Source organism: Phaenicophaeus curvirostris, chromosome 5, assembly GCF_032191515.1.
Source record: "Phaenicophaeus curvirostris isolate KB17595 chromosome 5, BPBGC_Pcur_1.0, whole genome shotgun sequence".
Lineage (NCBI taxonomy): Eukaryota > Metazoa > Chordata > Aves > Cuculiformes > Cuculidae > Phaenicophaeus > Phaenicophaeus curvirostris.
The window spans coordinates 28,820,314-28,846,658 of NC_091396.1; the positions used below are offsets into that span (position 1 = coordinate 28,820,314).

At 43.1% G+C, this 26,345-nt stretch overlaps 1 protein-coding gene across 8 annotated transcripts; it reads right to left on the reverse strand.

Moving 5' to 3' along the window:
* Positions 1 to 573: 573 nt before the first annotated feature.
* Positions 574 to 26,315, reverse strand: ATG13 (autophagy related 13). Of its 8 annotated transcripts, XM_069857972.1 has the most exons (19): positions 26,151 to 26,315; positions 20,068 to 20,159; positions 19,618 to 19,699; positions 18,856 to 18,936; positions 18,069 to 18,188; positions 17,212 to 17,258; positions 16,509 to 16,649; positions 15,410 to 15,450; positions 13,912 to 14,008; positions 13,485 to 13,583; positions 12,651 to 12,741; positions 10,204 to 10,302; positions 9,038 to 9,148; positions 7,783 to 7,916; positions 6,532 to 6,649; positions 5,787 to 5,864; positions 5,383 to 5,499; positions 4,801 to 4,929; positions 574 to 3,550 (listed from the first exon to the last, which is right to left on the reverse strand). In XM_069857972.1, exons 3-19 carry the CDS (start codon positions 19,684 to 19,686, stop codon positions 3,473 to 3,475), a joined length of 1,650 nt encoding a protein of 549 aa, XP_069714073.1. In that variant the 5' UTR covers positions 19,687 to 19,699; positions 20,068 to 20,159; positions 26,151 to 26,315; the 3' UTR covers positions 574 to 3,472. The 8 variants fall into 8 exon arrangements, with proteins under 8 accessions (XP_069714073.1, XP_069714072.1, XP_069714071.1 ...); XM_069857971.1 differs by lacking the exon at positions 20,068 to 20,159; XM_069857970.1 differs by lacking the exons at positions 20,068 to 20,159; positions 26,151 to 26,315 and having other exon boundaries at positions 9,038 to 9,121.
* Between the last annotated feature and the right edge of the window lie 30 nt (positions 26,316 to 26,345).

Genomic DNA, 26,345 nt, shown 5'->3' on the forward strand with positions numbered 1-26,345 from the left:
TTTTGTGACTGTTTACCTTTTTACTTATCTGCTGATGTTCTTTCCAGTCCCTTGTCTTCCAGGTGACAAGGGTAGATACTGAAGGCCCTGTAGTAAGGCCCAGATCCCACAGGACAGTTTTGCGAGTTTGCCAGCAATTCATCCCTTCCAGTATTGTGCACTGTCTTTTTTAAGTGCACAAATTGATAACTACACACACACACGTAGTGTAGTTGGATCATTATCCAGAAGGTTGCAATGGGGACACCCAGATAATTTGTTCCCAGCTCACTAGGGAGGTAACCAGGGCCCAATACTCTGTGACTGTTCCCCACACCTGCATCTGGGACCAGCCAGGCACCTGGTCTGTTTTTCCTCACTATCCTTCTTCCTGTAAGGTGGTCTCCCCAGCATCCTGCCGCCTGCTCCAAACGTGACACACCAGTGCATTTTACCCTCTGTTGAAAGCAGCTCCAGCCTGCGCTCACTGCTGGGCAGCTCTCTGCCCATCCCATTTCCTCGAAGGGAAAGACAGAGAGCTAGGACTGTCCCAGAGCCATCAGCTCACAGAGAGGAAAAGCACAAGAGAGAGAGTTGCTTACATAAAAGTTTTATTGGAAATTCTTTGAATATTTTAAGTACATTGGAGACAAGTTCCAAAACAATACAATTTAGGAGCCTTCCCCCAAAGTATCTTTAAATCAGCAGCTATATACATACTGTCCTTAATACAGGATCAGGCAGACAGCTGCTAAAATAAACAGCCTTCATAACAGTCTGTGGCAGACCCCAGCAGCAGCTAGATCTCTTCTGAAGCTGAACATTTGTGCAGTGGTCAGGAACTCAGAGCCCAGACATAGCAACTGTGTGTTGAAGCTGAGGAATGTCCAGAAAAGAGGCACATAACTCAGCCCTAGAGAATCTCTCTTTATTGCTGTGGCCATCCAGCTCAACACTAGCAGCTTCTATAGGCAAATTTCCAGCCTTTGTAAGTACAAAAACAAGTGCCACACTGATGTTCTGCCTTATGAGATGTGGGAGCTGTGGTCACGTTAGGAACTGCATCAGCAAATGTCCTGGACAGGATTACCAGGAATGCCAAGCTTTCTGCCAACTCCATAGCTTGTCAGTGGGAGGAAGGCAGCAACAGCAGCCCTGGCTAGATGAAGTTCAACCTAGACTGTTCTCTACGCATACAGCGTGAACCAGCACTTTACTCCATCACTTTCCCAAGTGCAGCCTGTACAGTAAGAAAAAGGTGACAGCAACCACCTATCTGTGAGCTACTGCCTACAGAGGGGCAGAGACCATCTTCCTGAGCAAAGATGAGAGACAGCTGATCCATTCATTCCTTGTGTGCAACCCTTTCCACCTGTAAAACACGGTGGCTCTGGCTGTGGGGATCAAGTATTTGTTAAAGCCCAGGTAACTAACTTAAGCCCTCTTGTGAGCTGTTTATCTTGAATGCTTTCTTAAACATTTGTGTATCTTATTTTGCAAGGACTGAGCAATTTCTTTGCAAGTTTGCTGGAATGTTGAATTGGCTGAGTAACCTGAAAAGGCTTAGGTGGGTAGCTTTCTGTCAGTAAAGCTCTTACCTAGCATTTGAGAGCTCGCATGGCCTCCCATCACTCAGCAAAAAAGCTGGGAAAGTTCAAAGAATTGTATTGCTCTGACCTTACAATAAGCCCTGTTCTCAGCTTGGTTCCTTGCTCTGGCAGTGGCACAGAAATACTGTTCTAGAGAGGTGGTGGGGTTCCCCTCTCATCTGCAAGCGATCTTTCAATTTAGAATGCAGCTAAGTTGAAGAAGCTGCCACATTAGATTAACTAGGCAGCCATTTACTCAGCCACTCTAAGGAAATTAAGATGGTTCCTCAGTGCTGAGGCAACACAACCTCACTTCTGGAGAAAGAAAGGAAAAAAAAAAAAAAAGAGTGGTTTAGGACAGTAAGGGGCCTTGCAGTTGCTCACTAGTTACACAGGAGAGGAGGAGAGAGAACCACAAGACCTATCTTGTCTAAGTTTCAGTTTAGTGTCACTGTTTCTCCACCCATCCTTACACCAGGCAAGAGATACAACAACCAAATCAAGCATAGAGCGCTGCTGGCCAGTCACACTCCTAACAGCCAGCTCATTACAAAAATAACATTTCAGCTCATCAAAAGCCAGCTGATTAAAAAGTACCATAAGCTCCCCAAAAATGTGCTTCTTTAGTGAAGCTGCCTTCTGAAGGGCTGAAGAACACTGCAAATTCACTCGTGCCTCTCAGAAAGCAGCTTTTAACCAAGTCCCTGCCACTCCACTCCACTGATGCGTGCATTTCATTTTATCAATGGCCCTGACTGGATGTAATGGACACATAGTCCCCAAAGCAGAGTAGTATATTAGAATAATCAAATCTGTTTTAGAAAATAAATATCTTGAATATTTTCTTGCAAAGAGAGACCAGCCTCACTGGCCAGGATTCCATGGCACACTTGCTGTCTGCAGTGATCCAGGGCAGAACAACCCTCACTACTACATGAAAACAGAACATCTTTTAAATATAGGTTTCTTTAAAAGCAATAAATATTTTTTGATTCTTAAGATTATCTATTAACCATAAAGCAGGAAAGTTTGCAAGGTTAGAGGAAAGAATCTTGAACTAAGACTCCTAGTTACATAACCCTAAAGAAATAGGATTCCTAGTATTTACAGTTACATTTCAAAAGCAGAGACTATGAATTCAGCATCATCACAGCTGCTACGTGCACGCTTGCCAACAGTCAACACTGGTAAACTCAGCATGGCCAAGTGTCGTGACACTCAGGAAGGAAATGTGGAAAGCACTTCTATAGTTTCATTCCTGCTTATCAGCCAGCAACTCTGCAGAGACCCAGTTCCTCAGAAGCAGGAAAACAAAGGTAACTTGTACTACACAGGTCACAAAGCTGACGCCTCTCCCTGGGCTCCAGGCACTCATACTCAAGTCAGGATGAAATGCCCTGTTCTGCAGAATGGATGTCCTGGACTTAAAACTGTTCAATCTGCTGAACTCACACACCTTGGAAATAAGCCAAAGCTTTCTATGCTCTAATAGGATCGGAGACTGTAGGAGAAATTAGCAAGAAGCTATACCTAGGAACTTGCACCACAGGACTTCGGGAAGAAACACATGGTGACTTTTCACAAAGCCCCTCCACACTGAACAGAGACAGGGAGAAAATAAGTTTCATACATTGCAGTTTGACTTCCTGTGTCCCTACTGAAGTCTTACAATTCAAAACTGACTGTAAGCAGGAAAAGCGGTCCAGAACTATGCGGTGGTGTAGTTGAGGAAAGTCAGCAGATGAGCTGTATCTGCTGTTGAAGAGAGCAATCAAAGAGCTCACTTGATGGAAGGAACTAGCCAAAGTGAGACAAAAGGCAGAGCAGGGGTGATATATTTGTTGATGTTATTCTCCAAAATTCCTTGAGGAGGAAGAACTGCCGCAGCAAACTGGAAAACTGCTTCATTGCAAAGTTTCTACAAAGGCATCAAACTCCTTGACATTTTTCTCGTGGACTGCCAGCTTCTCTGGTAAGGAGTCCTGGAAGGGTACAGAAAGGTACGGATCAGGGCTCATTCACAGCAACTAAAAGGAAGCTTTAAACACACTCTGTAAGGTAAAAATTACGTTTCTGAGTCATGCAACCTCTCTCCACAGCCCTACGCTCCCCTTCCCATGTGCATAAAAATCCAGAAGTCCTCTGGCAGTACCCAGCAAATGACCCTGAGAAGGGCACTCTGCCCAGAGTGTGTTTGATCTGCAGGAACAGAAAGTGCACTGGGGCCTCACCTTGTGCAACTCCTGCTACCAGCTGCAGCACAATAACCTGCCGTGCACTGGGGCCTCACCTTGTGCAACTCCTGCTACCAGCTGCAGCACAATAACCTGCCTTTATCAATTCACTTGCAGCTCTTAGCCTTTGTTATTAATTTTTTCTCCGGTGTGTTACAATGCTTGCCAGCCCAATACAGCACTCACCCAGACGTAACTTTCACCAGCCACACCAGGATTTTACCTCTGCTCAGGCTGCAAGGTCAGGCCTGGTTTGCCACTAAGTTTCATGTGCCAGAGGCAGGATTAGTTTTGTGGGTTTCAGTGACAGCCGCAGCAGCAGCTTTCAGCTTTCAGATAAACATACCAGTGTTTGCAGGCCTCTGCAAATACGCATTTGTCTGAAATATTAATGAGGGACCCTGCTTTGGGCAGGGTTTCTCTCTTCTGAGAAGTACAGAAAGGACATGGACATTTGGTCCAAAGAAGGGCCACAAAAACGATCAGTGGGATGGAACACTTCCCCTGTGAAGAAAGGCTAAGAGAAGTGGAGTTGTCCAGCCTGGAGAAGAGAAGGCTCCGGGGAAACCTTACAGCAGCCTTTTAGTATTTGAAGGGGGCTTACAAAGACGGAGACAGACTTTTCAGCAGGGCCTGTAGTGATAGGACAAGGGGTAATGGTTTTAAACTAAAAGAGGGCAGATTCAGACTAGATATAAGGAAGACATTTTTTACAATGAGGGTGCTGAGGCACTAGAACAGGTTGCCCAGAGAGGTGGTACATGCCCCACCTCTGGAAAAATTCGAGGCCAGGTTGGATGAGGGTCTGAGCAACCTGATCTGGTTGAAGATGTTCTTGCTCACTGCAGAGGGGGATGGACAGGATGACCTTTAAAGGTCCATTCTAACCCAAACTATTCTAAGATTATATGAAGATACGGCTTTTTTCAAAGCAGGAATAGGGAGAGAATTATAAAGAACATATGATTCCCATAAACAAAAATTCTAGAGCTCCATACCAAATCCTCTGCCATGGACTGTGCTCCAATGTCAATGGAGAGGCTGCTGAGTTGAGGGGGGTTCTGAAACTCACGGTAAAATGTCCCCAGGTCCATTGGAAGAATGTCATCTTTTGAAAATGCTGGTTTCTAGAATCAAAGACACTGCTGTTAATTCCCATTCAGAGACTTTGCTTCCCTTTTGCTATAATCTGAGGTAAAGTCACTACTTGCTATCAGTAAACATCTTGGCATTGTTTCAATAATGCAGATTAAATGACTGAATGACAGTCAAGATCTGTGCTTGCCTGAGCACTTGGAAGACAGCAATTCCTTGGAATCTGGCTTCTTTAGGCATTAGTAAATGCATATGAAGCCCAGGTGTTGGAAGGGAACTAAAAGAGTATTTAATTTGTATCTGTTGGTTCCGAGTATCAGTGTCTGCAGTTTTAGGACTGTCAAGCTCTAGTTTGGAACTGTTGTTAATCATGGGTCTTTTCTACCTCCACTGAAAACTACTCCTACATCACTTGCCATTGTCCCAGGACCTGAAGCCCATACAAGATGCAGATGTTACACGAGAGCAACGATGAGGGCACTTACAAAGTCAATCATAACAAAGTCATCATGGGTGTTTCCTGTGCTGCTGCCACTGGAGCCCTCCAAGTGTAAGCTGCCTTGTAGAGGAGATTCAGTTTCTGGGGAGTCAGGAGGATTGACCTGCCCAAAAAAATTAAAGATGGTGAGTACTGATCTTATGATCATGTCTGTCTGTGTACTTTGACATTGTGGAGGCAGTTAGGAGGCTGGACAATAAATGCAAGCTTACAGCAGGAGCAGCAAATACGTACTGTGATTTGTGCATCTAGAGAGCCCAAGACTCAACACGGAAGATTTCTTGAAACCAAACAGATCTGAATAACTAGTTCTTCAATCAAAACCCAAAACGTATGCAAGGTAGCATAAGGGATGCTGAGAAGGCACATATACCTCTGGAGGAGGCTTACCATGGGGTCGTTATCTTCCAGCTCAACATTCTTGGGAGCAAACATGGCAAAAGGAATATCTAGGTTGGCCATGGTCACCTGAAGAGATTCAGCAAACAGAATTTCACTAAGATGCTCTGCTTACCCAGCACAGAAAAGTATATCGAAAGTTTATCAGGCCTGCTAAAAACTGCTGAAGATCACAGCAGCAGTTAAGCAAGAGGCTGACAACCTCATTTAAAAGGCATAAAATAGAGAGACTATAATCAGCTGACCTAATGCACATACATACCCTGTGGTGCCGTTACTTAAATACACCTCCTACAATACAGGCAAGGATTAACAAACTGCTACAAATTCAAACAATTTCCCTTCACCCATCCTAAAGACCTAGAAGAGGGCATTTAAGAGCAGCCTGGGAACTGGGCTAAGCTGCCCTACCTGATCTTAATGCTTGCTTACTTATGATGAACTGGTCTTGGGTAGCAACAGATCGTTGCGAAACCCAAATGGAGTATCGAGTCTTCCACACCCAAACAGAGCATAGGCAAAGCAGGGCAAACTCAGTGGCTGGCACATCCCAAAAGGATTTCATGAAAAACAAGCCTATATATAAGGACCCTGTAGGGAAATGCAGCAGGCAGGAATGCGCACTCTGTCTCTGGGGTTGCGCTGGCATTGGGGTGCTTTCTGCTCCTCTTTGTGGAAAGGGATGGGTGAAGCAGGTTATTATGGTGCTTCTCTGAGAACATCTACTGCTAGTTACCTGGTTAATGGGTTTGTTGACAAAAGCTCCCACCTTCCGGATAAAAATGGTGTCCAAAAGGTCATGTGGGGAGCCACATTTCCCTTCCCTGCTGTTTGATACCGTTCCTGTGTCCTCACTAGGGAAGGAAAGTAAGACTGAATTAGTTACTCATGGCACAAACAATACAGACAAATCACATGCTTTACAAGACTCCTTTGTTTTTCTGGGTTTACTCCTAGCACTGGAAGAACAACAGAAATCTCTGCCCTTGTACTACATATTCTTCCTCAGTCATGAGCACAAAAGGGGAGTGGGACACTTGTGGAATCAGATTTTTGTTTAAAGCTGGATGACTATTTAGTTGAATGAAAAGTTGCTGCCAACTCCAATAGGATTTTCTGTTTGGTGATGGACTTTTAACTTCAGAATATGCATGTTCACAGCAATTCCTGCTCATCACTATTATTTTTTCAGTACTACAGTAGTCACAGATCTGTCAGGAGGTGAGGGCAAGAACCAGAATTAGATCTGCCACTCAGGTTACAAAGACATACAAAGCCCAATACATCAGCAACAGCCACTGCTGGTACGATTAATTCACTGCATGACTATTTGTTTATGACCTGTTTTTTTGACTACTGCAGGTATTCGAAACTTTAATTAAAAAAAAAAAAACAATAAATAGTTGCATCTTCTGGCAAGAGGACTACTTAGCTAGCACACGCAGGGAAGTGCTCGAGTCTTTATGATTTTTGGTTTGACATAGCAAAATCTCTGTTTAAGATATTTGACTCAGAACTATGTGTCCCCAAGAAAGGCTTCACAAGAAATAAATGTGGTGACCAAAAAAATAAAGAAGGATTTAATTAGTTGAGAGAGAGGTGATTTACAACTCTTTGAGGTTGCACTGCTTCCTTCTAAGTAAAGTCTCTGGAGAATTTAAGACTCGCTTATTAATTCACTTCATCTTGTTGTTTTACAATCACCAAAACCAGGAGAGAGATTAAAAACCAGTAAAACTTATAATAAAGCTGACATAACAGAAGTTGCCAGGATGTTACAGTGACTAACAGTTGTAAGTAGGTGGGCGAGATCATTGTTTGGAGGAAGGCTGGGAAAGCCCCAGTCGGAGAAAGCTGTTAAGTTGGTTTTGGGATGGAAAGACAATAGTTTTGCTACAAACAAAGATAAGGAGAAACCAAAAAGTTTTATCTTAACAGGATTATAAATGAGCTAGTACAAGTGGTGGATCATCTAAAACCAACCTACCTACTAGAAGGAGTAGCTGCTGAGTAGTGGCCTCCATCCAGTGGGGTGCACATCCTCTCTTGGTCAGCTTGAGTGCCATGTGCTGGCTGGCTAGGAATCAGGGGAACTCCCCCTTCTCTGCCTGGACCAATCAACTGAGATGGAGAGGAATGGTCAAATTAGAGATCTTAAAATCAGACCAACACCACAGTGCAATACAGAGCAGATTCCATCACATTGGGACTAAATTGTGGAGGTTTTGGCACATGACTGGGCTCAAGCCCCCATAAAGCTGAGAGAAGTGTCAATACAAACTCTTTTTTATTCCCTTCCTATTCCACTCCTCTCCACTTCAGGCCTGTTTTACACTGCAGAGCTCTCTGGCCATAGATCCTCTGCTTCAAGGAGAGGAGGTGGGGAGGGAGAGGGAAATCATATCCTCTTGCTACGACCTCATTGCACTCAACAGCTTCCTAAGGAGGTGGAGGAGGAGGTGCTGAGCTCTTCTCCCTGGTATCCAGCAATAGGATGTTGGGGGACGGTTCAAAGCTGCACCAGGGGAGGTTTAAAAACTGATCATGAGGAAGCATTTCTCCACCAAGAGGGTGGTCAAACACCGGAACAGGCTTCCTAGCGAGGTCGTCTGTGTCCCAAACCTGTCAGTGTTCAAGAGGCATTTGGACAATGCCCTTAATACCATGCTTTGACTTTTGGTCAGCCCTGAAGCAGTCAGGCAGTTGGACTAAGTGATCACTGAAGGTCCCCTCCAACTGAAACAATGTCTTCCACTCTACTCTGCCATCACTCTCCCAGCAAAACCCTGATGTAGTAACAAAATCACAAGCAGAAAAAGGCTTCTGTCAGATTAGCTTACTTGTCTGACAAATAGATGCAAATAGGTCAGTATGGACTGCCAGCGCACCCTCTGTCTAGGCTACGTTGCTGTGCTTGGACAGCTACAGGTGCAGCAGCTCTGTAAGACAACCAAAGTTTGGCATCGGTGACATGCTGGTGCAGGCAACCAGGTCTGGTGCCTGTTCACTTGCTGTAGTTTTTCCACATGACCCCTTCCACAGTAAAGTCAGGGATGCTAAAAGGAGGCAATTCCAAGGTCTTGTGCAGGTTGTGCATCTCTATATTTACCTTGCAGTCTTTTCATTCTTGGCAGACACAATACCAATGCATGCACTGATCTCAAGGCCTCTCTCAGATGTACAAGTGACACATAATGTTTGTAATACTCAGCCATGCTTGTTCTTCTACCCTCTACAAGTACCTGGTGAGGGTGTGCAGCATTCAAGCCACCAGCAAAGAGTATAGGATACCCTATGTCAGCTGATCCAACTCCCAGGGCAGCAGGCTGACAGGAAAGACGAGAGCTGGAAAGCTAAGAAAGAAGAGAAAGAACAAGAAGGGCAAAGGGAGAGGAGAGAGGAAGGGAAATGCCCCACAGCCTGAATAATCATCAGTTACTGAAGAAGGAACAGGACAAGTCAGAGACATGGCACAACAGGCTGGCAGAAGGATGCTAGAGTTTCATTAGCATCAATGAAGGTTTTTACTCTAAAAAGTTCTTATTGCAGAGTACTCAGTCTGGGGCTTGACAAGAAAACAAGACTGGTTTCCCACATACACAGGAAGAGACTGTGCAGGGTATGACATCCAGTCACAGGGAAGCTCTCCTCTACAGGCTTGTTTTGCCTTCTGTAAAAAGCATGAATGCCATAACCAACTTGCTAAAGAGCTAATTCTTTCCCCCCGCCCAAAGCATCTACATTATAAATTGTTTGAACTTATTCCCACTGCACATTAAAAAAGCTGATCAAGGCCTGTTCAAAGCTTCAGCAAAAGAACGGAGTCCCATAAACGCTAGGTAAAGAGAATTTGGAAGCTAACCCCTGTGAGGTAACTTTAGGAGTGTAGTGCTGCAAGCAGTGAAACCCAGAAGTTCTTTACAGCCCAGGCAGAAATCTAGCTGGTTGGATTAAACATCCCTTTCCCAGTTTAGGTTGTTTGACCTCAAGAGGACCACTTCCTTCAGAGCTGTGTGTGATACTCCAGCAGCACCACCATTTACAGGGGTCTAAATGATGAACAGCACTTTTATTCAGTTGATGCAAGTTAAGCTGAATGGAGCACTAATGACTGTGCAGGTTCTACAGACAATTGTTATTAAAAAAACCACTCATCACTGGCCTTCCTACTTGTGTCTTTCACTAACAATCCTTGTAGCAGTTTATTTAGGAGTGCTTCTCCTGTTTTTAGGAGACTATCTGCAAAGGCATTCAAGAAGCAAGTCTTAATGACATGCCTGGCCCATTTTGGGTTCATCATTGCTTCCCATGCACAACATTCCACATTGTCAAATCTCTTCTTTCCTATTTGTTCTGCCATGACAGAACTGTTTCTGGCCACATATAGCATATTCTATTGACAACTCACTTGGTGTGACAAGGCCAGTCCCATCATTGGGACCTTCAAGGTGTCCGTCACCACAGGAGGAGGGGTCTGAAAATGTGCCTTTGTGACAGTAAAAACACACTGTGCACAGACACAGACACACAGAGGAAACAAGGAAAAGAGAGTAAGAGAGGGGGGGAGAGAAAGAGAGAAGGACTTCAGAGAAGAACTATAAAGAGTTGGATGAACTGCATGCTAGCGAAGAACTTGTAGCTGCAGGAGCCACACCTACACATAGAGGAAAGGTCTCAGTATTACCAGAAGCACATTCATTTTGTAGAGTCAACTGCCTTCCACCCTCAGTGTACCACTCCTACACAGGTAATATTTTAGACTCCAGTGAACACTGACAGAAAGTAATTCTGCTCCACAGCTAATAAGAATTGGTTCCAAGCAGTGAGCAAGGAGAATTTTTTTGAATGTACAAATTATGTGTGTTTCAATATTCTGCGTCCATACATACTCCTAATCTTCCAGCATTCTGAGGGATCATATTCTGCAAGGTTGTGCTGCATGCTTAGAATAAAAGGGACCCAGACTAAGGTGCAATTCAAACACATTGATGTGAAGATGGAACTCCGCCAACAGGAGTGATGCTCCAGGAGTAAACATCATCTCACAGAGGGCACTAATGCAAAAATGGCAATCTAAACCTATTTCAGGCCCATAACTTCTTCCAGTCATTTTTCTACCAAGGGTCTTCAGTTTTAGGAAAGCTTCATTTCGGGATATTACCCATGACCGGAGTTTCTCCTCAAATTTGGGCTACTCTACAGCACACACAGACATGCTATTCAAGCTCACAGGGGGAAGGTAGCACCTATTTCCCTTGTATCACGCAGGTTAGGCCTCGTTTCTACTGAGAAGGCAGACAGAATTCTGGACAATTTGCCTACCAAACCACACAGTTCCCAGTATTCTCCTACACATTAAGTTGTATATAGAAAGCTGGAGAAAGAAATTAACTTTTTTTCCTCCTTCTACATTACTTAAGAGAACACTCTGCCAAGACAGCTTACAATTCTAACTGTGGTAACAATGACTGGCAGTTGCTCTGTAAATAAGTGCAGAGCATATGGCAACTATGAGCCACAGGAAAAGCAAGAATGTAGGCTTATACTTAATGTGAATCCTCAAGATTCATTTGGTTTCATATAACTTTTCCCCTCAGAGACAGCAGAGCTTCATGTTCCTTGGGGAAATGTCAACTTGGATATACTCACATACACTATTACTGCTTAATAACACTGGCATGAGCAAGTCAGCAGAAATTTCCTTAAGAAACCTTTTGCATTTAATGTAATTTGTGAAAAAGCAGGATACAACTCAGCCACAAACTAATTTCTTGAGCTGTGCATTGCAGAATAAGAAAAGCTTTATTCTATCAGACCTACTGTGAGTTCTGGGTGGTTCAACATTGCCTGATACCCTGTCACCCAAAAACCACTTGGTACAAAAAAGCTTCCTAAGAAAAGCTAATTTCTAGCTCATTCCTAGAGTGGAATATGTTCTGCTAAACCAGTCATAACAATTCATCTGAAGCATCAGAAAGACCCATAGCAAACTCTTTCAGTTTGGAACAGCATTCCAATTATACTTCCACAGCAAAAGAGATGTAGACTATTTAGACTGTCTTTACAGTTCGGCAGAGCCATATGCTTGGCTGGACCAAGGCAAGACATTCCTGAATATTTAAAGCTACAGGAAAACAGCAAATTTGGCCAAGTCTCCAAAATACAGAATTGTGGAGTCAGGTACAAGTCAGATATAAAAAGGAGGAACTGGAGCTTCTCTTTTCTGAGATTCAGAAGAAAAACATTATCTATTTATTTGAAAATTGAAACATAAATGAAACTTGCATGGGTAGGTAGAATTATAGAGTATTATGTCCTTAGTTCTATACTATGAACCAGTTTGACTGCCGATACTTATTCCTGTTGCCTCAACTAGTTTTAGATGGTCCAACAATTATGACTTTTGTCTTTCTTCTACTTTTACATTCTGCAATGCAGAAAGTATGACTGTGCCATATACTTTTTCCTGATATTCTAGTGTTTCTTTCTCAATGCCAGCCTGTTACCTCTACTCATTCTGCCTGAAATCAAATCTCTTGAATTCCTCTTCCTGCAGTATAGGCATACGGATGTGGAAGTACGCTGCTATCAGCTTCAAGCACATACCAGCCGAGCTACAGGGGTAGGTTCTTTTAATGTTTCTCAGTAGTTCAGTCTTTCTAGTCTGGTAGCATTTTGTTGAAGTTGTTATCTAACTAGCTTTTACTCAAAGTTTAACAATATAAATAACCCATATATTGAATATTAACAGCAACAGGAGGCTGCCTGTTTGCACAGTAGTTGATGTAGGAGCATGCACACTACCCAAACAATGATTGCTCTATCTAGGTGTAAAAAGAGTCTGGTTTCTCTTACCTGAGAAGGAGGAGAGGTGGAAAAAGATGTGGTACACACTTCTTGGGAATCTTCTGCTGAGGGGTACACTGCACCATTGTCCTCACCAGTTCTAAAGCAGCAAGATAAAAGTTTCCTAACTGAAAATATTCCTTAAAACAAACAAATAGGAAGCCACACTGGGACAAACACTGCAGGAGGTTGAGAGTATTTGGGTGGAGTTGAAAGGGGAATTATGAAGGGCTCTTATCTACTTGGCAGAACTGAGGAAAACATGTTATGAAAACTTTAATTTTCTCCAGGCACTCCTCTTCTACCCCCAAACAGAAACACCTCCCTCTGTTTTTTTTTTTTAACTAAAGGTTTTGTTCTATCAGTTAATGATACTGGCTTTGGTATTTACAGAACCATTGTCAAACACTACCACTGGTCCCAGTCTGAGTGCCCTCACATGCATTTCAGAGAAGACAAACCTCTCATGCACGAAAAACAATTAAACGGTGATATTTCTCCAGTGGAAATAATCTGGAGATGCATGCCTCTGTGCCTGTAGTTCTACAGCAGGACTAACTGTTATACTTTGAACTCCCAAAGTCTGCCTAAGTTAAACACCCTTTGTGTCCAAGTACTTCTGTAAGGAATTTGGGAAAACACTGAAGCTTGCTGCACTCAAATGTTCTGGATGTGAGGAGAAAAATGTTCCCCTTCCTCATATGCTCAACCATGTCAACATGATTGACATTAATTTTCCAGTCTCCCTTCCCATGCAGTCAGCAAACATCGGAAAAGGCTCTGTATTTGGGCATAATTGATGCCTTCGCCATGGCCCATGACTTCAACTCAGCATTGCCTCACCTGTAATTGCAGGGATGCATGGGTGAAGAGCTGGGATAGGGACGGTCCATAAAGTGATCAATGATAATCCCCATGATAGGAGGGGTCCTCTCAAACTGCCTGCAAGGCAACAAGCAATGGTGTTATTGGCTTTTTTCTCTATTCTCATCCCAATTCAGTGCCCTCACAGAAAACCTTCATGCCTATTAATGGGACCAGAGTTTCTTTACAATTCAGCCCTGCGACTCCAAGCATGCATCAACAATCTGGAGTTCTAGAGTCTGGCTCCAGGCTACCTAAATACCCCTCTTGCCGCAAGACTTAAGAATGAGAAAAAGTGTTCTCCATAAAGAAGAATCTCAGCAGGAAAGGATAAGCAGAAGAGAAAGATTTAGGGGCTCACAATATGAGGGGTTTAATATTACATTACTGAAAAATAGTTTCTTACCTGGTTGACATGAAAGCGAGGTTGATTCTGTAGGCACAAGACAAAGTGATGGTGCCCACTGGGGTACCCACTGTCCCAACACGGACTGTCTGGAAACCTGTAAGATTAAGCAGTAATTATCAGTTTCACTGATTATTTATGTTCCAAACTTTCTATTCTGAGGTTACATTATCTTATTTTTATAGTGCTTCTGTTATCCCTTGCAATCTGAACTCCAAACACACATACAGAACCTATAACAAAACAGCAGCACTAGTTGCATTGCTGGTAGACTTCCTCTACAAGACTTCTGATGTTGCTTCCTATCTTGGTCTAAAATATTGCTCTGAAGCGCTTCCTGTTCCTGAGTATGTCACAATATCCTTTATCAGTCCTGCCCCTAATCAACATAATTTCATATTCTTATTTCAGTTCCAGAACATGAATCAAAATGGCAATCACATCAGATTTTGTCAAAGTGCCCTCATTATACCTGCCATTTATAGAGTCATAGAATAGAACTGTTTAGGTTGAAAAAGACCTTTAAGATCATCAAGACCAACCCTGTTAACCCAACACTGCCAAGTCCACCACTAAACCACGTCCCTAAGTGCCCTGTCTACAAGTATTTTAAATACCTCTAGGGATGATGACTCAACCACTTCCTTGGGCAACCTGTTCAAGTGCTTGACAACCCTTTTGGTGAAATAATACTTCCTAATATCTAGTCTAAACCTCCCTGGGCACAACTTGAGGCCATTTCCTCTTGTCCTATCACTAGTTACCTGGGAGAAGAGACCAACACCCACCTCACTACAACCTCCTTTCAGGTAGTTGTAGGGAGCAATAACAACTCCCATCAGTCTCCTTTTCTCCAATCTAAACAACCCCAGTTCCCTCAGCTGCTCCTCATAAAACTTGTGCTCCAGTCCCTTCAACAGCTTTGTTGCTCTTCTCTGGACACACTCCAGCAACCCAATGGCTTTCTTGTAGTGAGGGGCCCAAAACTGAATAGTAGTCAAGGTGTGGCCTCACCAGTGCCAAGCACAGAGGGACTATCCCTTCCCTGTTCCTGCTGGCCACACCATTTCTGATAGAAGCCAAGATGCTATTGGCCTTCTTGGCCACCTGGCCACACTGCTGGCTCATATTCAGCTGGCTGTTGACCAACAACCCCAGGTCATCTTTTGCCAGGCAGCTTTCCAGCCACTCTTCCCCAGGTCCGTAGTGCTGCATGGCGTTGTTGTGGCCCAAGTGGAGGACCCAGCACTTGTCCTTGTTGAAGCCCAGTTCAGCTCGGGGGTTCAGTACAGCTGGGGTTCAATACAGCTGGCCTGGCCCATTGATCCAGCCTGTCCACAATGACAGTTATGACACAACACTTCACTGGTAGATCTTGGTAAAAAGCTTATGTAAACTTCACGTTTAAATTTCCTTATGGCACCTAGGAATAGTAATAAATGGCTAGCTAATACGGAAAACAGTTCTGCTCTAGTCTGAGTATGTAGTCTAATCATACCTTCTCCCAAGCCGCTCAGCTGCACTTCACCAAAATATATCCTGCAGGAAAAGGAAAAAAGAAAAGGTATTAGGTCCACTGGGGACATAATGCTACACATATCCTTATTCTTTATTTAATTTTATGAGTTGAAAGGTTGGAAACACATTTCCTCTTTAGAAAAAATCAAAATAAATGGCTAGAATGTCAATCTCAAAATAACTTCCAGCTAGTTCTGAGGGAGATATGCCATGTGAAAAGAATAAGGAAGAGAAAATGGTAGTCTGATCAGAAATTTCTCTTTAAGTTTTTTAAGCTCTGCGGCAAGTCTACAATTCAGAGCAAAAATGTGACATAAACTTCATGGACAGGTCTGAGTCTAAAAGCTAACATTCATCACACAACATAAAAGATTAATAGTGCTGTAAAGAAACCTGCTCTTAAGCATATGCGAAACCAGCAATGGAGCCAGAAATGAAGAAATGTCTGGGATTTCTTTTTAAGTTCTCAGCTGTGCAAATGATAAGACCTGAGATTTAGAATCATCTAAATCAGCTATGGAAACATGTCAAAGATTTTTTTCAAAACCAAAACCACAGTGATAACCATGAAGGACAAGCCAGAGAGATCTCAAGCTAAGCAGAGTTGAATTCAGTATCTGGATGAGCACACTGCAAGAACCACAGAAAGTGGAGCTGAAGGTGCACCTTCAAAATGGAATGGCAGGGAAATTCTGAGTCTATCCCTCAAAAGTATGCATTGCAACTTACATGCAATGTAAACAGGCATTTATCAAACGCAAGGCAAGCACTGAACAACTGGATGCTAATAAGCAATTTAAGCAGTGCTTGCATGTAGAATTTTGTACTACTCTCAAGATGGCAGACAAACAACTATACTTCACAGCCTGTGCTTAGTTTTTCTTTCAATGGCTCAGATGAAGGCTATAAGGTGACGTATAGCCCAAAGTTCTCTTCTGTCACTGATCAGCAGTAGTCAAATCCAAATAACTGGGATTTATTATCACTCATCCCTTTTTACCCCACTTGAGGCTGCTCTCTGCAAGTCTAGAGCATCTGGTGTTTGTATTTTAAATGGGGAATTTCATATTCTGCTTTACCTGTACAATATTACATATTCATGGCCTTGTTTCCTTGAGAGCCTGTAGGCTGGAGTGACCCTGGTTATAGCAAGCAAAGACTTCAGCAGCAGAGACAGCCTGTTGTATACGGTGTATGAAACTTTGATTTCTTTGTCACACCTATAGAACACAAAGGAAGAAATCAGTCTTCTGTTCCCAACTAAATTGTTTGGGTTTTGTTTATTTGGTTTTTTTTGGTTTGGTTTTTTTTTAATTAATTTTTTAAAATCAAAGTGAGTCTGGGCCAATTGTTTAATGTCAGTTTTATTGCCGTGACGACAAAACAAAGCCCCAGTGTGGCCACCTGTTGTTGACTAACCAGCTAAGAGCCCTACTTCAATCTAGTCACCTCCTGTAGAAGTAACTGCTGAAAAATGCCATGCAGCCTTTTACTAGGCAGAAGCATCTTGTCAGTATTAAAACATCTGTCATTACTGAGTTTGTCTGAGGAAGTGTACTAGTTGTAAAGGAAGAATGAAGAAGGAATACAATTACTAGTTTATTTTCTTGAAACCAGTATTAGACAGTTTGACTGCTGCACTAGACACAGAGAGGACTTCCTCTGAAGTGTCCCAGGCCACACAGCCAATATGTGCTGATTCATCACCATGGACTGAGCATGCTGACCCATTTAATCAACTAAAACAAATGCACACACACAGAGTGTAAAGAATGCACTTACTTTTCATTCATTTCTAGACACCAAATTTCCAGCTCCATGGAATCCCCCTGGATGAGAGAAAGGACAGCAAACAAAGGCTCATTTCAAACCACAAACTAGGCTTGTTTAGCCTAGAGAAAAGAAGGCTCTGGGGAGACTTTGTAGCAGCCTTCCAGTACTTAAAGAGTGCCTACAGGAAAGCAAGGGAGGGGCTCTTTATCAGGGAGTGCAAGGATAGGACAAGGAGTAATGGTTTTATGCTGAAAGAAGGGAGATTTAGATTAGATATTAGGAAGAAATTTTTTACTGTAAAGGTGGTAAGGTACTGGCACAGGTTGTACAGAGAAGGAGTGGATGCCCCATCCCTGGAGGTTTTCAAGGCCAGGTTGGATGAGGCTTTAAGCAATTTGATCCAGTGGACCGTGTTCCTGCCCACGGCAGGGGGGAAAATTGGATGATCTTTAAGGTCTCTTCCAACCCAAACCATTCTATGATTCTATGATCAGCAACAGCCACATCTTTCAATGAAGTCTCTCCTGGCTCCCACTTCCTTGTAATGCAACAACAAAAAAAGGTGCACTGGAGGACTCAATGCACAATTAGGTCACCAGGGAGAATATCTTCCTCAGAATGGCTAAGCTCTCCATGATCCAAGAATCTAAATTTTGCTGCTTTATCATTTTTGTGTTTGGCCTCAGATATCAGCAGTGAATTGATTCTGTTAAACAATACATTTCTTACATTAGCATACAAACTAACTTCATAAATGGAAGATATTTTCACATTATCTTGGACTAAAGGGCAGGAGTTCTGGTAGGTAGCTTAAGATTCAAGTTTAAAAAAAAAGAAAAAGGTATTTAATTTGACTCAATTCTCACCTCTGAGGTTTTGAGGGAAATCTCCACACACATAGACTGTCCAACAGCAGGTAGCTGTCCTGCCAGGGCTTTCTTTGCTTCATGAGTAACCTCTGGTATATCTTTGATTGCCAAATTGAACTGCAGAATGAAAGACGCAATTCAATTTTTTTATTTCTTTGAAAAACTGCCTAATGGTACACTGCAGACAGACTCACAGACCCACATGTAACATACTAAGTCAGTGCCCACTGAAACATTTATGAAACAGAAAATTCCCATACGGTCTCAGGCTTTTCATATTTGCAAACATTTCCTTGGCTGCCAAATTAAATGTTTTTCTTGATCCTGCCATAAAAATAATGTTCCTTTTCCCTCATTTGAGTCCTAAGTTCACCCACAGAGTATCTTGAGTCTCTTCAATTTTAATAAAGCCCACTACTACAAAGTCCTGAATTACAGAGTTGCAAATTTCTGACAGAAAAGAACTCATCACCCCATCCTCACTAGATCTTGGAAATGCACCTTAACTGGCAGGAACTGCTGAGAGGTGTCATTTCTCTCTCCTCTACTCAGCCCTTCAGAGCTCAGAGTGCCATGTGGCATATGAGCAACAACAACAACAACAAAAAGAACAACCTCCCCATATCACCGAGGAATATAATTGAATAAATTGAATATAGCAGTTATTCGATGAATAGTTATTATAGTCTGTATAAGGCTACAACTACATTGTATTCTCAATACATACACACACACACACAAAACCCCAACAGTTATGGAATTGCTTTAAAAAATATGACTTTACCCAGTCAGAGCCTGTTGGGGAGGATGATGATCGGGTACAGATTTTCTCTCCAAGTCGGGCCTGGACAATTACTTGTACCGTCTGGAATAGAAAGGGAAAGATACACACCTATGTTTTGAGCTCAGCAGATTCCTCAGTTCAGAACCCTAGCTAGACAAATTCCAAGCAAAAAAATAAAAATGAAAGGGCTGACCAGGATGCAGAGTCTCCTACGCTAATCTTCAGGTCTTATCAATTTAAATTATTACACATAACATTATATGCTGACGTTTCTGTATAATAACATGAAGTGATTAAGTCAATTTTGTGATCAGGAATTGCACAGTTTTTGGCAACACTGATATAAAATTTACAACTATATTCTGAACCTGGACCCATAAATGAAAAATACGTATAACACAGCCATTGACAGAGTATCTACTTGTATCTAGGTACCAATTAGGGCAAAATTTTACAATTATGTATCAATATAATTCAAAAGAACATTCTGGTATTATTGCTTTTGGACGGACTACAAAAATTCAGATAGGAAAGAATGGCGACACTTCTGGGGGAAAAACAAGGACTTAAAGATAGGGGAAAAAAAAGGGGAAAACATGTTTTTCCAGTAATTCTCAGGAATCTCCTTAGTTTGACATAAATTTTGCTTGCTTTGGTTTTTGACAAACAAAAGAAACCCCAACCTTATTACTCTAGCCACATCAAATACGGCTTTTCTTAAAGAAGAGAGAAGAAGCACTTGCCCACAGGAGAGAAAGTTACCTTTAAAGCAAAAAATTTGATGAACTTGTCCAGGTCCTTCCTGTCCTGGGAACTGAGATCAGTGTCCATTGCATACGGCAATCTGAAATATACCACAGGTGTGGGAATGAAATATCTCCAGCTTTCTGTTTGGATTTCAAGATTTTAAAACATATTGCCATTAGAGGCTACCTCAAAAGAAATTATAAGTACCAAAAGCCTCTGCCTGTCAAAATCCTGACAGGCTAAGAACTTGGTGCGGGGGCAGTGGGGAGATGTGCGAGGCATAAACATGCATGAATAGTTTATCTGCTTAGTGCAAAATATACTAGTAAGGACACTACAAAGAGGCTTAAAATTAAAACCGGATACAAGTTCTCCAAGAGTGCTAGCTTAATTAAAAAAATACAAACACCAAACATCCAAACCCACCACCACCACACTGACTGGATTCTATACCAACCTATCCACCAGACATGGCAGTCTCTGCTTCAGAAATAATGTATCTTCAGTTAGCAGCACTGGTCAAAACCAAGCCAAATGGTTTTCTGGAGTCTGAAATTCTGAAACAAATATTCCAGCGGTATTTCAGCAGATACTGAAATCTGTATAATAAACCGTTGCTGGAACAGGCAATACTGTTTTTTTACTTCCAACAACCAGTACTTGCAGTAAACCTGTACAGACACCAATTTAGAATCATAGAATCACCAGGCTGGAAAAGACCCACAGGATCATCGAGTCCAACCATTCCTATCAAACACTAAACCATACCCCACAGCACCTCGTCCACCCGTCCCTTAAACACCTCCAGGGAAGGTGACTCAACCACCTCCTTGGGCAGCCTGTTCCAGTGCCCAATGACCCTTTCCGTGAAAAATTTTTTCCTAATGTCCAGCCTAAAACTCCCCTGGCGGAGCTTGAGGCCATTCCCTCTCGTCCTGTCCCCTGTCACTTGGGAGAAGAGGCCAGCAACCTCCTCTCTACAGCCTCCTTTTAGGTAGTTGTAGAGAGGAATAAGGTCTCCCCTCAGCCTCCTCTTCTCCAGGCTAAACAACCCCAGCTCTCTCAGACGCTCCTCGTAAGACTTGTTCTCCAGCCCCTTCACCAGCTTTGTTGCTCTTCTCTGGACTCGCTCCAGAGCCTCAACATCCTTCTTATGGTGAGGGGCCCAGAACTGAACACAGGATTCGAGGAGCAGTTTCACCAGTGCCGAGTACAGAGGGAGAATAACCTCCCTGGACCTGCTGGTCACACCATTTCTGATACAAGCCAAGATGCCATTGGCCTTCTTGGCCACCTGGGCACACTGCTGGCTCACGTTCAGTCGGCTGTCAACCAACACACCCAGGTCCCTCTCCTCCAGGCACCTTTCCAGCCAGACTTCCCCAAGCCTGTAGCACTGCATAGGGTTGTTGTGCCCCAAGTGCAGGACCCGGCATCTGGCCTTGTTAAACGTCATGCCGTTGGACTCAGCCCAGCAATACAGCCTGTTTAGATCCCTTTGCAGAGCCTCCCTACCCTCCAGCAGATCAACACTTCCACCCAGCCTAGTGTCGTCTGCAAACTTGCTAAGGGTGCACTCAATGCCTTCGTCCAGGTCATTGATAAAGACAATGAACAGGGCTGGACCCAGCACTGAGCCCTGGGGAACACCACTTGTGTGCTTACCTACAAACAGCTGAAAAGATACTTTTTTGCCAAGTTTTTGACCAAATTTTGAGAATTTTGACCAAAATTCTCTGTTCTCTTCTCTTGAAAGCCTCAACAAACAACAAGTACTCAGCTCCCACAATCACACTGCCTTGGTTTTCAAAATATGATTGTTTCTAGCAACACAGGGAATGCGCTAGAAGCAAGCCAGGCCAAGGCATTAATCCGATTTCTGCTGCCATCATGTCACACGGCCTGGCACAAATCACACTTTTTCTGTCTCTCAGTTTCTTCACATCTAGGTTAATAATCATATAGAGACTATGAGGAAAAAGGTGTTAATTAGCAGCATTAATTGTCCTTTTTTGCTCATAAGCCTTCAAAGTATTAATTCACTCCTAATTTCTGTTGCTGTTTTTATTTTGAGACTGCTAATCAGCCTGAAGCAGTTTGTCGAAAAGGACGTATTTATGAAGTGCGCTGCTCATCACAGGAACACTGGCAGTCAAAGGTCAGTGAGCGCCAGCAGCTGCCGTGCACAATGTTATGCTACTCAGTGTTGAATCTTTATGCAAAGACTGAACTTGCAGTAAGGCTGGTACAGTATTTATACAGATTAAAGCTTAGCAGGACAAAGGGGCTAACAGCTCTGTTCACACAGAAAATGTCATATAATCTTTTCTGACTACATACATCCAGAGCTTCCATTTAAAACACCTCTCACTTAATAGCAGTAATGCTTTAGGAGCATCATCCAAGAGGGGCTGTAAGGCAGGAGTGCTGCAATTTACAGAGCATTTTATAGAGAAGAGTGCTGCTTTCTGAATGACTCAATAAAAAGAAATGTGGATATCTAATACAGCTGAAAGTTTCTAGGCTACATTCATACTGCATCTCCTAGTGCACTTGTTTTCATTATGAATTATAATCTAATCTAAGAACTAATGACATAATTGATAACGCACCTAGTCTTGAATTGCTTATCCTTTGGCTATTTCAACTTCCTCCTCAAAAGCATTACACTTCCATTCCCTGTCTTTCCCTCCACTAGACAGAGATTACAGATCTTTTGTACTGGTGCAGGGGATATAAAAAGAAGTCAGCACTTGAAGTACTAGATCCTTAACTGATAAAGCACTAACTCAAAAAATTAGCTTTTAGTATATACACTTCCCTCTACAGAAGAACGGGCAAGAATGATCTGTTATTATTCTTTTGACTTAACTAGGTAAAGCACTGGGAGGGTTGAGGGGAGCTGAGATATATAAAACAAAATCTGGCTCATATGGGTAATAAAATACTGCATTTTAAAAATAGATCTTTTTCTCAAGGAGAAAAAGGAGGATGCTGACATTTAAATACAAAGATAGATCAAATTAGCTTTTAATTTAAAAAGAAGTGAAAGAGCATTCCTGTGTAACCCTTGAAAAAAAAGATGTAAGGGAGTATATATCCTTGTGTTGTAGCAGAGCTGTCAAATAAAGCACCCATGTTTGCCTTATGAGGCTGGAAAAGAATTCCGGTATCAACTACTGCAAGAGATTCAGGAATTAATGGAAGGCGTTAAGTTCACTAGTCTAAATGAAAGGAAACAAAGCAGACTATCAACACGGTTCTCTGTGCAGTACAGGAGTTAGTTCTAATGATGATATACCCAAACATCTCTGGAGAGGAGAGAAATAGACACCAGAGCCATGTCTTAAATTCAGGGTTCAAAGAATAAGCACTTCACAGTTCTGACATGCTGCAGAAGAATTGGGATTCTTCTGACAAGATCTCAAACCATCTATAACATTCATTAAACACTTGGGAATTGACAGTCCTGCCTCTCAAGCTCCAAATGCCAGGGACGGGTGACTCACCAGAGCCTGAAGTAGAGCAGAAAGCATCAGACAAGGTTTCCTGCCAGGGATCTATAATTTCAGGAGGGAACTGGGACCTTGGAGCTCAACTCCTCACATGCCTAAGGCCTGTCATCTGACAACAAGAATCTCCTCATTTCTACAGGGGAACAAACCTCTGGTGATGATTTTAGACCTGTTAAGGTTTACAACAGCATCCACCTTCTTGATAATAGTCAAGACAGGCCTAGAACTACAACAAACACTGCACTTCTAAAAATGCCTTGGTCCCCTCAGGTTAGCTGCCACCAACTGACCTGAGCAGGAAGGAAATGCTTTAAACTTAGTTCCACCAAACTCAGTCAGCATCTTAGGTCCCCTAGGTTGCAATGCCACCACAGCTCCTTGTTAAGTGCCAGTATCCGGGTATATCCTTAGCTGAAGGAAGATAATGTCTAATTTTACACTGAGTAGCAAGTCTAGATCTAGGCTAGATATTGATCTAGGCTAGAAACCCACAGATGATTAATTCCCCCCAAACCAAACAGTCCCTTAAATTGATATCTCACGGCTTTAGCCTTAAACAACAGACTGTTCACAGATGAAAATGAGCATCTTGGCCACACTGCTTTTTTTGCTGTCTCCCTCTTCCTGCAGCACCCATTTTCATACTACTGCCTTTATTTACATGCCTTTGCCTCCACTTTCACCTAAACAGCAATGTTCAAGACAAATATTCAAAGGAGGCACTCCACATGTGGCTTTTTTGGCTAAAGCCTTATTCTTCCTTACAAGAGTAAGAGGCAGAGAAGAATATTAGCTTACCAACAGTTAGACATCTAAGCATTGTACACTCTACTGGCATTTATACTCTCCTCCTCCAAGCAGAAGGACATATCAGCATAAGCTGATGGCACCTTATTTGCATGATGCAATGAACTGCAAAAGCCTTCCCCTTCAAGCTTTGGCACAGCCCCAAGAAACTACAGCTACCAGCATGACACACTCCAGTCTGACAGCAGTGCCCTGCTGCCTGGCGACATCTGTAACCTGGGCATACAACAGGTGCACAGCAACACCTGTGAATACTTCCATTGCAGCACGTGATTCCTACGTGGGAACTCGATGTACAGGTCAGTCTGACACTCACTCACATAAACAGCAAAGGAGCAGAAGCACCTGACAGATATCAGGCATTATTACTGCTGCTAGGGAAAGTATATACAGGCTGATCCCATCCCCTCCCTCCCCCGAGAGTCCACTCTGAGCCACTGCTATCAAAACTTAAAGTCATCATGCTTTCCCTTCAAACAGATAATTACCAATGCAAAATAATTGCTCATGGTTCCTACCCCAGAGCGAAATGAAAAAAAAACAAACCAAACAAACAGGGAGAAAACAAGGAGGGCTGTTGCTGTAAGGGAGGATTGTGAACCATTCTCATCCCAGCTTTAAGTTCATGGTTACCTGGCTGCGGCCTCCCGATTGAGCTTTTTGTCCCTACCACTCTTCCAGACTTTCTTTGTTAATATGAGACCCAAATCCAGTCTCTGGGGATGTCCTATATGAAGCTGCAGAAAAGCCTCATTGAATCACGCAGGTAAACAAGAAGCAAATTGAAGCTTTTGAAGCTTTTAATAGAGTGCCTTTGATAAACAGGCTTGACTGCCTAGACAGCTTTCCTAGAACTCCCCCTTCAATGACCAGGAAGCTTCACTGCAAGCAGGTATTTTGAGCACATTAATAAGCAACTATAAAAAGATCACCATAAAGGCAGCACTCCGTTTCAAGGCTGGGCCTACAAGTCAAACTCCAGCATCCTACAATTACTGAAAATTAATCTCCATTTCTCCTTCTTAGTAGGTTAGTCAGAAACCTGGGGAGAGAGAGGGAACAATTCTGAATTTTACAGCATGCCATTCTCATTCTTTAAAGTTTATGGAAGTTTTTGAGATTCTAACAGCAGATTCTAACAGAAAAATTGTTTCACATAATATAAATAACCTGATGAAATCATAGACTCTATAGTTCACTATATGGTTAAGCTTTGAGTGACGAAGAGACAATCTTCCCCCAGAGGCTGATCAGGAAGTAGATTTACTTCACAACCAATAATCTTCCCAGCTTAGGAAACATCTTACTAAAGGCAGCACGGGCAGCTCCTGGCTTAAAACCAAAATTAAGTAATTCCTGTTGACCGACAGTTACATTCTGTACTTCCCTAAGGTCCGAGAACAGTGTCAGCTCAAAGGTCCATCCCCTCATTTTGTTTGTCAGGCCAAAGTATACAGGCTAAACTAGAATCTGCTCCTATGTACCCTGTACTACAGCCACCAATGTAACCAGTGGATCTCAACTTTTGTATGAATACATGTTCCATAAAGTTGAGATCATACAATACCATTTGAGGAAATCAAGGTGAGCCTGGACATTTAAATACATTTAAATACCCTTCTGGACATTTAAATACAGCCCAGCTCATCTGAATGACTTATTTCTTGCCACTAGGACGTGAAATAATTTGGAGATGCCTTAGACTTCATTTGCATAGCTAACTAATTTTGAGTTAAGGTAATAATTTACCATGATTTTCCTCCTTACAACGTGCCCGGTCATGCCACGTTGAAGCTTTGTTAGGCAGCTTGTAGGCTTAGTCCAAAGCGTCCCTTTTCCACCTGTTCACTGTCAGGGGTTTCTGTTCCCATCGAATTGATAGGAACGACTCTGGCAGTGCCATAAAAGGCACAGCTCCAGCAGAAAAGACAGAGGCGATGCTTTCTAAACCCTCGTCCTTCCTGCCTTGCCCATCCAGGGGAGTTGGAATCGGATAATCTTTAAGGTCCCTTCCAACCTGAACTATTCTACGGCGCTACGCTTTCCTATCAGACAGCAAACTCACACGTCACACGAAAACCACACAACAGAGGAAGTTCTGCGTCTTCCTAACAGGCTCTGGAGCGTTCAGATCTCAGCAGCTTCCCCTCGGCGTGGACCCCCGTACCCACCCCAGTAGCAGCCCCCGACGCCGAACTCCCCGGGGAGCCCCGCGCCCCCCGCTACCTGCGCGGTGTCGGTGCCTCATCCCGAGGGGCCCCGGCGCCCCTTCAGCGGGCACGGGGTTGGGGGGGGAAGGTCCCGCGGCCGCCCCAGGGTGTCAGAGGGCGCTCAGACCCGTGGCCGTGCCGCCGCCATCGCTGTTTGTTTTCATCCGTTGGGGCGGAGGGGGGGGAGGGAGGAGCCTGCCTGTCTGTCTGC